This window comes from Polypterus senegalus, chromosome 15, assembly GCF_016835505.1.
Source record: "Polypterus senegalus isolate Bchr_013 chromosome 15, ASM1683550v1, whole genome shotgun sequence".
Taxonomy (NCBI): domain Eukaryota; kingdom Metazoa; phylum Chordata; class Cladistia; order Polypteriformes; family Polypteridae; genus Polypterus; species Polypterus senegalus.
Window position 1 is genome coordinate 67,158,868 of NC_053168.1, and position 15,498 is coordinate 67,174,365.

At 36.3% G+C, this 15,498-nt stretch overlaps 1 protein-coding gene across 6 annotated transcripts in view; it reads left to right on the forward strand.

Moving 5' to 3' along the window:
* olah (oleoyl-ACP hydrolase) overlaps window positions 1-15,208 on the forward strand; it is a 53,049-nt gene extending 37,841 nt beyond the window's left edge. For all 6 annotated transcript variants that reach the window (XM_039736501.1, XM_039736499.1, XM_039736500.1 and 3 more), the window contains 5 exons: window positions 1,764-1,902; window positions 3,641-3,740; window positions 6,223-6,392; window positions 11,440-11,522; window positions 14,703-15,208. In XM_039736501.1, coding sequence (XP_039592435.1) covers window positions 1,764-1,902; window positions 3,641-3,740; window positions 6,223-6,392; window positions 11,440-11,522; window positions 14,703-14,845 — 635 coding nt within the window. In that variant the 3' untranslated portion in view covers window positions 14,846-15,208. The remainder of the gene's footprint in view (window positions 1-1,763; window positions 1,903-3,640; window positions 3,741-6,222; window positions 6,393-11,439; window positions 11,523-14,702) is intronic.
* The last annotated feature ends 290 nt before the right edge of the window (window positions 15,209-15,498 follow it).

Sequence of the window (15,498 nt, forward strand, 5' to 3'; positions counted from 1 at the left end):
AAAATGTAGCTGCGTTTTTTAAAAATTACCAAAGTTCTGCAGCTTCAGCTCAAAAAATGGGATTCAACAAAAGCCTGACGCGCAGAAATGATTCCACAGACAAAATATCTTCGTTTTTTGAAGTTTAGTTAAGTTTTAAAGTAAAACAGTTTACACACAAAAAGGGAAAATTGAAATAGCAAAAAAGGAAAAATTAATGTAAGAAAAGTTCAATTCTAAGCTTAATCTTGTTACATCTCAAATCGTTACTATTTACTTAACATTTCTGAACCATTTCAAGACGGTCAGAAAACTGTATGCTTATCCCATTTCTAAGCTTAAAATGGGTCTTTCAAGTCCCTCTTTACTGGGACCTGTTCCAAACAAACTGAGTTTATTATCACACTGTTATTCAGTTATAGTAAGAAGGTTCTATCTCTTGTTAACTATAGGGGGAAAAGACTATACCATAAGCTATGACTATGAAAGACATTAATATTCTATTCAAATTAAGCAAACATCAATATGAGTTTAACTCAAAACTTTAAATTTCCAAGATTGGCTCTTACAATAACATCTTTATTATTTTATTAATGTGTTGACTATTGACATATCTAGAAATATTACTAATAATATACTATTTAATATACTGTGTGTATGTGTATATATACAGTATATAAATATATATATATTATATGTGTGTGTGTGCGTGTTGTTGTAATTTGGGTCCAGAGTTGCACAAAGAAAATCTTGTAGACACACATTATTCTTGAATTTCAAAGGACAATATTGAAGTCTTTTAAATGCAGACGGCAATTGTGATAAAGTTCACTCATTTTGTAAGTGCAAATTCCTGGAAATTAAAAAAAAAATCAGCTCTAAAGTACCCCATGAATGATCTAAAAGATAGAAAACTCTGCCAGGTAGTTAACCGAATGCAGCATACAGCAAGTTGCTCAGCTTTAGACGTTTCTGATAGTATGAGATATTACCCACACTGCTACCTATCTGAAAGTTTCATTATAAGAATAATATGTACAGTATAAGAGGTAAACATTATGTAATAGGAACTGCAACTTGGATAAGCTCTCTTCCATATTCAAAAAAACAAGCTTTTGGTAAAGTCCCAGCCAATGCTGTATCTCAGGAATCTGAAGAAACAGGCACACCCACCAACTTCGCTTCTCTCTCTCTCTCTCTCTCAAATCCCCAGCCCACCCCATGTCAATAAGGTGCCTAACATACTATAACATCCAATGATATAGTTGATATTGGGTGCTTTGCTTTTTTGTTTAATTTTATTGATATTTTTTGAAGACAGCAACATTCCATACAATCATGTCACACTTAACAAACCATGGTGGTTTGCTATTAATTCTATTGCACTATTGCCTAAGGATCAGACACCTTGGGTCATATTGTTTATTGTGTTGTATTCGTATACTTTCAGTTTACTAACCTACAGATTTTCTGATTTTGGGATACTACTCTGCACATAAAGAAGGATAAGTTCAAGTTTTAAATGAATGCTTGCACAATATACAATACACCTTCTAAATAAAAGATTAGGTTCCCAAACAATGTCTTCTTTTGAACAGGTAATTGATGTTTTAAAATGTGCACTTACAGTAAAAATAGGGTTACTTTCATATTTTTTGTTACTGACATGTAAAATCAGTTCTTCTATAATTAAGATGATTGTATTGTTTTTGAACAGGTTAGTTATTTTATCTGACAAGTATCAGTCTAGGGAAACAAAAATCACTTAATTTTTTCATTCACAGTTTACTCAGTTAAACTGCCAGGAAGAGAAGCCAGAGCAAAGGAACCATTTGCTGTGGATATTCATGAGATTGTCAATGAAGTTACGCAAGCATTGCTTCCACAACTTCAAGAAAAGCCATTTGCCTTTTTTGGTCACAGGTATGGATAGTGATGTTGCCCCTCAATTCTATGGAATTTATGTCTGTGAGCATTTGAGATATAACCCACCCTTCTTTTATCTGCAAAATATGATAGTTCTTAAAGGAAATTGTCAGTTTTTCATACACCCCCAATGACTCTGGCCAGTCATCTTTTTCAGTTTGTGACTAATACTCATTCTGTTTTGCAGATCAACCCTCTCCCCAAATCTATCTATAAAGCTACTTCACTGATAATGTCTGTGGCCAAATGTACTTGTGTTTTTTATATTAACTCTCAAAACTGCAGTTAGTATGTAACAGAACACTGATCTTCTTAAACTTGCTCTTTTAAATTAATTCTCTGCTTTTTGTTTACATGTATATGCATGTACTGTACTATTTTATCATATATGTTTATCGTATTAAATGCTTTTCAAACATTTTGTTTTTACTTACTGGAATATACATTATAAAAATAAATATGTATTAATAACTAAAAGCCAAAAACTAACTATATCCAGCAGATTGCATAATATTTATATCTGCTGTTTCAAAAGTCCTGAATCCAATGTTTGACCCTTTTCTTTTACACTGCAAAGGTGTAAATATTAGGGTGAAATTGGCCCAGAATGAATGAGAGTGCAAGTGTGTCCAGTGACTGGTACTGTATGTCCAGGCCAGATTCTTGCTTTGTGCTTTATATTGCTACACAAATCCCACAAGACCCTGCAAAAGAAGCTGCGGGCTTAGAAAATGAATGTAATTATGTTATAAGGTGATTGTTGTAGGGCAGTATATTGAAACTAATCTGTTCTGAAGACATGAAATTTTGCCACTAATATAAAGAACATGGCCGGCTTGTAGAATGAGGTAATGAGGCACTTTGTTTAGTGGAGCACTTTCATGTAACTTTTTTTGTTTTTTTAACATTATGAAATACCAATACAAAAAAAAACAGTTAAGTGTGCACCTTAAGATTTATGTACACATCCAGTGCTTTCTTTGTATACTATTGTACTTTGAAAATTGTTAGAAATAATTTTCTCTTTAAAAGTTTAAAAATGTGCATAACACAGTTGGCAGTGCCCAGGGCATACAGTGAACGTCTAGCATCAAAACAGTGCTTGCGTATTTCACGACCACATATCAATACTTGGTATTGACATTCATTTTCCTGACTTTTTCATATCTCGATAAGATGCACCTAGAGCAATGCTTGAGAAAAGTGGCAATGGTAAAAATCTGTACCAGCTGCATTTCACTCTACAGCCTACTGAGGCTACATTCAGAATGTGAAAGAGTTTAAGAATGAATGAAGAGTTTTGTTACTCTTACCTTTTATGGCACTAAACACAGCTGAGTTACCATGTTTGAGTGAAGGCTGCCATGATTGGAGAAGAGCATGCCAGGAGGGAGAAGAAGACCATAAAAATAAAAAAAACTATTGATTATTGTGAATCGGTAAACACTAATGCTACTTTATAATTCGATGTCAATTCAAGGTTATTTTCCAATTTGTTATACTGAGACCACTTATTATTCTGATTTGTGTTTATAATTTGTATATACTATTGAGACATGGGGTTAGAGTTGTTTCTAAAGCATTTATTTTAGGCACTTTATATCCTGCAAATATCAATGCTTACTTTTTTTAATAAAATAAAAAAAGTATGTAAACGCACAGACTGTCTGAAAATTTGTACTTAATATTCTTTTGCTGATATTTCTCTAAAGGTATTCTTTATACATTATAACAGTTTTGGAGCCTTAACCAGTTTTGCAACAGCTGAATATCTGAAACGAGTATATGGATTGGAGCCTACACATCTGTTTGTCTCTGGCAGTTCAGCCCCACACGTAGGTAAAATACTCTTTAATCAAAGGTGCATTTTATCTTTTTTATTTTAGTGATAACCAGTGCCTCCCAACCTCATAACCTCATCCTGTTTAATAAGAGTGATGTGAAGACAGAAGATATACCGAATACCAACCATCCATAACTTAACAAAGCCACAGAACACAAAATGGTCAGTTCAGCTTAGGTTGTTCCATCTAACATAAGTTAGCCATTGTATTATCAGGCAAGCTATGAAAAATAACAAAAGGGTATAAGAAGCAGTCATTGCTGAGGGTTTTTTTATATTATATGATGCTTAAATTGAAATACAAGCCCTAATCAGAATATATCCCATGTAATCTAAGCCAGTGTTGTGAGGGGTCTGAGCTTAACCCAGGACTACAGGGTGCAAGGCAGGAGACACATTGGTCACAGTGCTAGTCCATCGCAGAACACTCACCCCACTGGGACCAATTAGAGTTGCCATGCAGGTCTTTAGTGAATGTGGGAGGAAAGTAGAGTACCCAGATGAAAATAAAGAGAAAGTGAAAACTCCATGTAGTGAAATCTGACATACTGTATCTACCACATATTCCAGTTCTGAATAGAAGCCACTGAGGTATTAGACAGCTTATAGTGACATAAGGTTTAAGGTTTCTTTATTTAGTCATGTTTACACAAGAAAACATGAAATTTGCCTTCTCAGTTGCATCTAATAACAGACAGAATGAAATAAAACAGACACATAGAAACAAGAAAGGTTAAGGTAAGGCAGTTTGATAATACATATTTACACCAAAAAAAAAGGTTACAGGATATATATCAAAACCTTAATCATTATCTCCGATATTTCTTATTGAAAAGTCATATGGCACTAGGAAGAAAGGAGTTTCTGGAGTGATTTGTGTGGGTTTTCAAAAGGACTATCCTTCCTGATTTGTTGAACTTTAGTTCTACATGTAATGGATGACTGTCACCAGTTGAGATGATTTCCAGTTTCTTTAACATTGCCCTCTGACACACACTGGTCAAATCATCTACATCAGCTTCAATAGCTTTAGCTGCATACTTTGTAATCTGCTGGAGCTTTTTTGAGTTTTGGTTTGTCAGACTATTAAACCAGGCAATGAAACTGAAAGTGATCACAGACTGGATCAGACTGCGATAGAGGGACAACATGAGGTCCTTGTCTACTTTAAATAGTTTGAGTTTATGGAGGAGAAATAAGTGCTGGTTTCATTTAGAGAATAATTTTTTTGTATTTGTATTCCAGTTAAGATTGTTATCTAGTTAAGTTCTGAAGTATTTATATTCAGTCACTATTTCTACCTCCTCTCCCAGAACTACAGATTTCTGTCTCTTAAAATCAAATATCATTTCTTTGCTCTTTTTATATTCACAGTGAGAGAGTTTTTTAAAACATAATTAAGTATTCGGATTCAGCGGGTTTGAAAATGGGTGGATGGATAGATGAAGAAAGGAGATTTACATCTGAATGTTAATAAGAATTACATGTTGATTTCAGCTTTGTGGTTTATTTTTCCTCTTGCTTTAGAGAAAAATATAGTCATTTGTGCCATTAAATGACCTTTGCTTTAATATATTGCTTGTATGAGGGGAAAAAGTTTTTTTAGAATTTATTTTAGAGTTTCCTTTTGTATTTCTGACTGTGCCTCATGCATTTTGGAGATGTGATTCGTCGATCAGAATGTTGACTGGTGTAACACCAGTGTCTTTTATCCACTATCATTCAACATATGACAGATTTAGCACTATTATGTATGTTTTGCCAAGCATTTTCTGATCCAATTACACTATTGGGATGTACTGTACTGGAGCCTATGCCAGGAACATACAAAACAAATGAGGAACTTCTCACAGGGTATACACACACACACACACATCCATACTCATTAATCCCTGGCCAATTCAGAATTGCAATAACTCAATATGCACGTCATTAGAATGTGGGAAGACACTCGTATACTCATTTTGGTACTCTGAGAATATACAAAGTCAACACTCATTGTGATCACTCTCTTAAACTAAAGCAGCAATGCTAACCACATTTAAACTCAGTTGTCCATATAGCAACAGCAGAAACAACAATATATGTTATTGCATGGCAATTATGGAAAAACTTAATAAATATGATGTCTACTGCTAAAAAAAATCACTATTCATTATGCAAGGCGTCTCTTGACTTTTGTTGCTTTCAGTCCCATAACATATTTTGTATAATCGTCTGTTGTATAAGAGATTGATGTCAGGATGGCTTTGTTCAGGTTTTTTTAGTTTCTTCCCATGAACCAAATCCGTGTCTGTTAGGCTACCTGGTAACTCTAATGTGAAGCAGTATGTATGAGAGTGATGGTACCATCAGTTGAATTGACACCCCCATGTGACTGGCTCTTGATCCAATGCTTCATTTAATGTCTCTACCTTGTAATAGATAAAGAGATTTCACAAATTAACTGTTGCCGTTATTTATTTTGTTTACAGTCCATTGCAAGAACAACTTCTCAGAAGACATCAGAATTGCCAGACAAAGAATTCTTAGAATGGATGACTACTGTGGGGGGCACCCCTCCTGAAATCCTTGGAAACCCAGAGGTGGTGAATCTGTTTCTTCCTGTGCTGAAAGCAGACCTCCGAGTTGTAGAAAATTACAGGTGCATATTATGGTCTATATTATGTCTTCAAATTATTAACTATTCATTATTTATAAATTATAGCAGCCTTCTAGTAAAAAGTTGATTTGGTTAATGATAAAATGCAATTAATTACTATTATTGTTTTTGCGTTAGATCTTTTGACTCATGGTTCTGATCTTCTGCCTGTTTTCTCGCTACGCCTTTGCCTTGCCCCTTAAAAGAATAATTGTCATAAACATCCATTTTCTGTTCCACATTCTTCTTCATAAGTTGAACACCATTTGTGTCTCACTACAGATAAGTATAAAGGCAGCAAATAGTGAAAGCATATTTTACTACTGTTTGAAATGTTCTGTATCACAGTCACATAGTTTATAATTTATAATTTATAATTTATTGATGTTTGCCCATTGTTCCCCTGGTCATATTGTAAGGAGAGATGATGTTCGACCACACACTTCATGTCATTTGAGCAATTTTTAGTTTGATTATGTTAATCATTTTTGTCCTTTAGCCACTCTGCTGTTGCTTTGACTGTGCTCTTACAATGTTTACCATAGATAAATAGTATTTTTGTCCTGAGAGGAAATGTTGAAGCATAAACTTCCATTCCAATTTCAGTTTCATTGTAACAAGTGTAAAATATTGATAGAGGAAGCATTATGCACAAAAAAGGGTTGGAGTACCAGCCAGTAACACTGTTTAATGACAAGGTACAAAAAAGGCAAAATAAACGGTATTTGAGAGTGCTAAACAAGAAGGTCGTGCTGAGTGTCACGATACACTGTCTTTAGTCAGTGCACAGTAGTAGTTCATAGCCGGACAGTGCTCAAGGTGCCCCAAAACACAAATAAAGAACAAAGTATTTTGAAATCAATGTCACCGATGTTTATTGCAGGAAAAATACTATTTGAGTATTTGTTGGTGAGATAAAGAACAAAAATTAAGAGAAGAAGAGGAAAAGAATCGATATGCAACAATCAAGCAATACAAAATACTGTAGTTGTATCCAACAAACAGGACAAATTTGATAAATTATTGAAAACATTCATGCAGAGTAGTTACAGGCAAAGGCTCATAAAATGTACTTGTCCAAAGATGCCAAAAAATAGTAGAAAGAAAAAGGTTGAACAGTTGGTCTAAGGGCTCTGTAAGCAGCCAAAACCAATCTCTGACCCCTGTGCTGAAACTCTCCCTAAATCTAGGAGACACCCTGGCTTAAAAAGATTGAAAAAATACATTTAAGACAGCCAACAGCATGGGGGGAAAAAAGAAACTTTGCAATATGCACAATAGCGACACCTATCCTCCTCACTGACCTTTTCAACTAATGGCATGGAGGCCTTTTAAACATTTCATACCTACTTGCCTCATACCGTTCTGATGGGGGGGTCTATGCCCTTATCCTCACCTTGTTCCTACACATAAATTATCTTCCCTACATTTCACACATCCCCAGGGATTATTTCTAAACTCTTACAAAAGAACAAAACATAAACTCCACAAACAAGTAAGGTAAAAGTACTACCATCCCCGCACTGTGACCACTTTCCCCCTTTCCCGTTGTGTTACTCTCGGCTGTTGCAAATCAGCTGCTTGCCAGCTTTTAGCAGCATAAAGGGAGTTTGCAGCCACATGTGCGCAGAATGAAAACTGCCCGTCAACTGACCACTAACGCAGCTAGTCCTATAAAGAAGAGGACTCTGCCAAGCCGGTAAGTGAAGGCATTATAGAAAATCTAAAAATCTGATTCTTCCTGGAAGGATGCCCGGACATTAAGAATCTTTGGGGTATTCATTTCACATTCAGCACTGTACCTGTCGACTCTAGATTATATTTGGCTAAACACTGGTGGCTGCTGGTTCTTCCAGCTCACTCTAGCTGGCAAAGGACCCAGTAACAGTTCCACTACTGTCACACTGAGAATCACCAGGAGCTGTATGACTTCTCGTCTCTGGGTCCAAATGAGCAGTGACTTCCGGTGGAGTCAGGGTTTACAGTCATATGAAAAAGTTTGGGAACCCCTCTCAGCCTGCATAATAATTTACTCTACTTTCAACAAAAAAGATAACAGTGGTATTCTTTCATTTCCTAGGAACATCTGAGTACTGGGGTGTTTTCCGAACAAAGATTTTTAGTGAAGCAGTATTTAGTTGTATGAAATTAAATCAAATGTGAAAAACTGGCTGTGCAAAAATTTGGGTACCCTTGTAATTTTGCTAATTTGAATGCATGCAACTGCTCAATACTGATTACTTGCAACACCAAATTGGTTAAATTAGCTTGTTGTGTGTCAAATCATGACTAAAGGTATTTAAGGTGGTCAATTGTAAGTTGTGCTTCCCTTTGACTCTCCTCTGAAGAGTGACAGCATGGGATCCCCAACTCTCAAAAGATCTGAAAACAAAGATTGTTCAATATCATGGTTTGGGGGAAGGCTACAAAAAGCTATCTCAGAGGTTCAAACTGTCAGTTTCAACTGTAAGGAATGTAATCAGGAAATGGAAGGCCACAGGCACAGTTGCTATTAAACCAACCCAGGTCTGGCAGGCCAAGAAAAATACAGGAGCAGCATATGCGCGGATTGTGAGAATGGTTACAGACAACCTAGAGATCACCTCCAAAGACCTGCAAGAACATCTTGCTACAGATGGTGTATCTGTACATCGTTCTACAATTCAACGCAATTTGCACAAAGAACATCAATATGGCAGGATAATGAGAAAGAAGCCCTTTCTGCACTCACGGCACAAACGGAGTTGCTTGTTGTATGCAAATGCTCATTTAGACAAGCCAGATTCATTTTGGAACAAAGTGCTTTGGACTGATGAGACAAAAATTGAGTTATGGTCATAACAAAAAGCACTTTGCATGGCGGCAGAAGAACTCCACATTCCAAAAAAAAAAAAAAAAAACACCTGCTACCTACTGATGCTTTGGGGCTGGCTAGTTCAGGGACTGGGGCCCTTGTTAAAGTCGAGGATCAGATGAATTCAATCCAATATCAACAAATTCTTCAGGATGATGTTCAAGCATCAGTCACAAAGTTGAAGTTATGCAGGGGTTGGATATTCCAACAAGACAATGACCCAAATCATAGTTCGAAATCTACAAAGGCATTCGTGCAGAGGGAAAAGTACAATGTTCTGGAATGGCCTTCACAGGCCCCTGACTTGAATATCATCGAAAAGCTATGGGATGATTTGAAGCTCGGCATTCTCGGCAGCCATCAAATTTAACTGAACTGGAGAGATTTGTATGGAAGAATGGTCAAAAATACCTCCATCCAGAATCCAGACACTCATCAAAGGCTATAGGAGGTGTCTAGAGGCTGTTATATTTGCAAAAGGAGGCTCAACTAAGTATTGATGTAATATCTCTGTTGGAGTGCCCAAATTTATGAACCTGTCTAATTCTGTTATGATGCATGTTGCATATTTTCTGTTAGTCCAATAAACTTAATGTCACTGCTGAAACACTACTGTTTCCATAAGGCATGTCATATATTAAAAGGAAGTTGCTACTTTGAAAGCTCAGCCAATGATAAACAAAAATCCAAGGAATTAAGAGGGGTTCCCAAAATGTTTCATATGACTGTATATATGGGTGTCCCAAAATGGGCAGGGATTCAGAGTGGTGCCGTAAATTGGTCACAGTTCTTCTGAGCGAGCAAGCATCAGAACTCCGGGTGAAGAGGGAGATGTAGTTAGTGACGGCACAATCTCTATCAGAGAGCCACTGAGATGTCTGTTAAACACATGTTCATGACACAAGTAATACATTTTCTCCAGCACTCTTTATTTATGCTTAAATCAGACTTATTGTGTCCTAAAAATGCAAGAAAACAATCACTATTTTTTCATGTGTCTTTGGATCTACACTGTGCCATTTCAAACCTCAAATCAGATTCATGGTGAGGTTTTTGAAGAGTTGTAGCAGCTTTCTTTCTTTCTTTCTTTCTTTCTTTCTTTCTTTCTTTCTTTCTTTCTTTCTTTCTTTCTTTCTTTCTTTCTTTCCATAAACCAAAATGTATTAAAAGCTTGGGACATAGTTGCCTTTTGGGTTCTGAGTGGCCTAGCTCGATTGTCTTCATTTTGCATTATCATCCATTTTAAAAAGATGACCTGATCTAGGCAAGGACTGATTCTGTACAAATGGAGGAAGTTCAAGACCATTGTTACCCTCCCCAGGAGTGGTCGACCAACAAAGATCACTCCAAGAGCAAGATGTGTAATAGTCGGCGAGGTCACAAAGGACCCCAGGGTAACTTCTAAGCAACTGAAGGCCTCTCTCACATTGGCTAATGTTCATGTTCATGAGTCCACCATCAGGAGAACACTGAAAAACAATGGTGTACATTGCAGGGTTGCAAGGAGAATGCCACTGCTCTCCAAAAAAAACATTCCTGCTCGTCTGCAGTTTGCTAAAGATCATGTGGACAAACCAGAAGGCATTTGGAAGAATGTTTTGTGGACGGATGAGACCAAAATAGAACTTTTTGGTTTAAATGAAAAGTGTTATGTTTGGAGAAAGGAAAACACTGCATCCCAGCATAAGAACCTTATCCCATCTGTGAAACATGGTGGCGGTAGTATCATGGTTTGGGCCTGTTTTGCTGCATCTGGGCCAGGACAGCTTGCCTTCATTGATGGAACAATTCTGAATTATATCAAAGAATTCTAAAGGAAAATGTCAGGACATCTGTCCATGAACTGAATCTCAAGAGAAGGTGAGTCATGCAGCAAGACAACAACCCTAAGCACACAAGTCGTTCTACCAAAGAATGGTTAAAGAAGAATAAAGTTAATGTTTTGGAATGGCCAAGTCAAAGTCCTGACCTTAATCCAATCGAAATGTTGTGGATGACCTGAAGCGAGCAGGTAATGTGAGGAAACCCACCAACATCCCAGAGTTGAAGCTGTTCTCTACGGAGGAATGCATTTAAAATATTTATCAGCTTTCTCTGTTTTATTAAAGATTTTTTTTTATTGATCGATACATTTTTCTTTTTCAGCATGTTTGTTCATTTGCTTGGAGTTGTTTATTGAATTGTTTGTGTTTTCAGCTATCTAAAGCCACCAAGTAGTGTACTTTCTTGTGCAATCACAGCTTTTGATGGAACAGAGGATGTGCCACACGACATTGACGGTAAGAGAGCTTGCATTTAGTAAAGGAATTAATACAGTATTAAAAGATCTTTTGTAAAATGCATATATAAAACAATACCAGAGTTTTTTTTGTTCGTCAGTAAGAATGGGTGCGTATAATTATCTTTCCTTATACTGTTTTTAACCACCAATAAAAAAAAAAAATGTTTTCCTACTATAGATTAATAATGCTTCCTTGGTAAACCAGTCCAAATTAAATCCAAAACCCTGCATTGGTTAAGTTTATACAGGCTGGGACATAAAGATCTCCCACATTTCGAGGGAGAACTGTACGGGCTGTAGTGGGGGTAGAGAAGTGAGGTAGGTCTCATTCGGTAGGTTAAGCTCTACCGTTTTCAGTACCCATCATGAGTTGGACCGGTGAACATCGGGGCTTTGTTGTTCAAGCATATTTTGATAAAAAACGTTTTGTGATAGTGACGCAGAGAGCATTCTGTACACAATTTGTACCAGATCGGGAAACAATTTTGCTGTGGATTTCTAACCTTCGGCCAACAGGGTCCACACTGAAAAGAAAATCAGCAGGCACCCCTAGGACATAACATGTGTGGTTTGAACAGGACAGGGCCACAGCTCACACAGCACAACGTTCACTTGGTGTGTTGAGGGAAATGTTCCCTGGGTATTTGATCTCTTTAAGGGGAGAGATTTAAGCCCATGTGACTTTTTCCTCTGGGGATACCTATTTGTTGCGCAGCTTAGAAAACAGCTTTCCAATAACATAAATGGCTTAAAATAATCTATTAATCTTCTTCTGTTCATTCAATGTATTTCATTTGTTTACATTTTACACTATCAGAATGGCAACAGATATGACTAAACAATCATTTCATTGCAGCATTTTCTCATATTGTAGTTTGTGTATTAGAGTGTGGCAATTCTCCTGTCTATAGTAGATGTAAAATGTTCCATTAAAATATATTTTTGAAATATTGTACTCCTTGCATCGCTATTATGTTTGGTTTTTGGTTTAAAGCTACAGAATAATAAGTCCCTATACACTGTATTCTAAATATAGTAGGCAACATGCAATTTAACAGTCATTCCTAATGGGTGTTTGCAGCAGCTTTTAAAGGACTAAGTCATCATTGTTTTATTATTGCTTTCTCATAAATGTTGCCGTCGCCAAAAGCATCCTTGTTGAATAGAATCTTTAACATCTTCAAGTGGCTCCACAATTTCAAATGTATTACAGAATTGCCTTATCCAGTTTGGGGTTGGTGCCCACCCCAGCACTACTGGGTTCAAGGCAGGGAGCAGCCCTGAACAGGGGGCCAGTCAATTGCAATGCCTACTCACACTATACCCACACTCACACTCGGCTAGTTTCAAATTGCTAGTTAACTTATCCTAACAGTGAGAATGTTGAGCTTGACGACTTGAAGTTTGCATAGTCAATGCAAGGCTTATTTTTTATATTAATTAATAAGTGAACTGAGCTTAAGTATTTTAATACATTCTTGTTTATCATGGTAATGTATTGAATGTTGAATATGCATGCAAAGAAGACTCTCATTGTACTCTGCATGTCACACCACTACTACTACCACTACTATTTTAATACTGTGTTATGTACTTTGCACTTATAATGAGTGTACATGTTTAGTGAAAATCATTCCGATGCAGAATACTTTATCTTGTCTGACCTGACTAGACTTAAGCATATTCTGCAGTTGTGTGACTTCTTCATTAGCAAAAGCTTCAGAAGACATAACGTGCCATGTATTTGATGGGAGTCTGCTATTCTGCTATTTTCTTAACAATGCACATTTTATTCTTTCACACCTCGCACTTTCTCCTGAAGTAATATTGAGCCTCCATGAACACTTTTAAATTCTGTTATAAAAAATGAAATGTTTCTCGAAATTCCACAAACATTATCTAACAAATGAACTCCTTTTTATTTAATACTAGCTGTCCCCACAGCAGTGCCCCCGTCGTAGTGAAACAAAACAAACTTTAAAAATCAATAAACAGATAGGTATTGCTATCCAAGCGGAGGCAAGATATACTCCAAAACGCAGAGGTAGACCAACTCGAACAGAGGCTGGCGTGTGAGTGAGGAGGGCCCTGCCCAGCTCCCTAATCCTGACGTCACACTTCCCCCTATCCTCGGCCCGCAGCCTCTGTCTTGGAACAGCACAAATATTTTGCTCCTGCCAGCAAACAGTGATTCATAACGCAATGAGAGAAGTCGCAAAATCAACCGGAATGTTCAAGCAAATTATAGAAAAAAAAAACCTGATCTAAATCCATTAAGTAGTTCTCTCATTCGCTAGCTAAGTGGATGTAAAGTTCAAGCAAATTATGGTAAATTAAAGGCATACTGTACTGGTAAAGTCAGTTTTACAGGCCTGCATGATCACACCAGTTATACATTTTTAAATTGTATATCTTCCTTTTGAAGTATTGAGTACTTTTAAAGAAATCTGAAAAGCTTTTTTAAAGATTTTCTCCTGAAATGACTGATGTCTCCACTGTTTTCTCCCATATCTATACATTTAATCCGATACAGGGTCATGGGTAGTGGCATTATATTATTATTATTTTGTTATTTTATTATTTGTAAGACCTGACTGTATTGTATAAAACAGTCTAATAATACAAGATAAGTCATCAAAACCTTATGCACACTGCCTGCAAAAGTAAAACAGTTCCTATTTTAGATACCGGTAAGTATCTTTAATTAATTTACCTCAATAATCTTTGATAGTGCTGTTGTCTCATTCATCCAGCCTCCTAGGATTAGAATCCTGCACCCACTAGCTATCTGTGTGGAGTCTGCTTGTTCTCCCAGTGTCTGTGTGTGTTTCCCTTCTATATTGCCAAAGATGTGAAGGTTCCAGAAATTGTCAATTCCAAACTGGCCTTGTGTGAGAGGGTCATGCGATGAACTGACGTACTGTCCAGGTCAGCTTCCTGTCTTGCATACAGTGATGCACCCCCCATTTAAATTTGTGTCAGCATTTTTCAATAACAGTCTCTGTGGCATTTTCATGTGCTCAGGTGTCCTGTCTTTTGCTATGTGCAAATACAAAATGTATTTAACTATACATATATGAGATGTGCAAAGATTTAATAGTCTCAGTGAAATTAAATTCAACGTGTATGTCTGTTGTGAATAATACTGCAGTTCATGTGTTTAATTTTTTTTTTCTAGCCTGGAAGGAGTTAACTAGTGGAGAATTTACAAAGCAGATGCTTCCTGGATCTCATTTTTATCTAAAGGATCCACAGAATGAGGCTCATCTTGTGAAGTACATCACTAAGTGTTTAGAAACCACAGAGATTGATTATATTTAATAAGACTTTACTACAAAAAAAAAAAAGTCATAGGAAGTTTTTGGTAATTACTTACATTTATAAAGATATAATATTGACAAAATTGTCTATTCACAACTTATCAAGGGTTAAATAATTAGTTCAGTTTGTCACAGTTCAACTTCATGAAATAAAAATCGGAAATAAAAAAAAAAAACTCCGAAAAGGGGCATAAAAAGAATCTCAACTTGTCGTACCCCAAAAGAAATCCTGTAGATTTTAGAGAAAAAATGGAATTTATCGTACTAATTACATTTAATGGCCCAGTAACACATCGGTTTACTGCAAGTTATTGTTTACAAAGGTACATGTTTTAATAATATGATTATGTAATTTTATATATATATATATATATATATATATATATATATATATATATATATATATATATATATATATATATATATATACACATTAGGAATGCAGGTCTGCAATGGATGGACTCTTTGATGGAGTCCTGGAGGTGCTACGTTGAGCACAAGCTGTGGTTGCAGTTGTCACAGACAAAGTGAAAAGCCTGCCATCTACAACAACAACCACAACGTTTATGTGTATAGCACATCTTCAAACTAACAATGTAGCTCAAAGTGCTTAACAAGATGGCAAAGAAATAAATGCAAGCAAAGAATAATGAT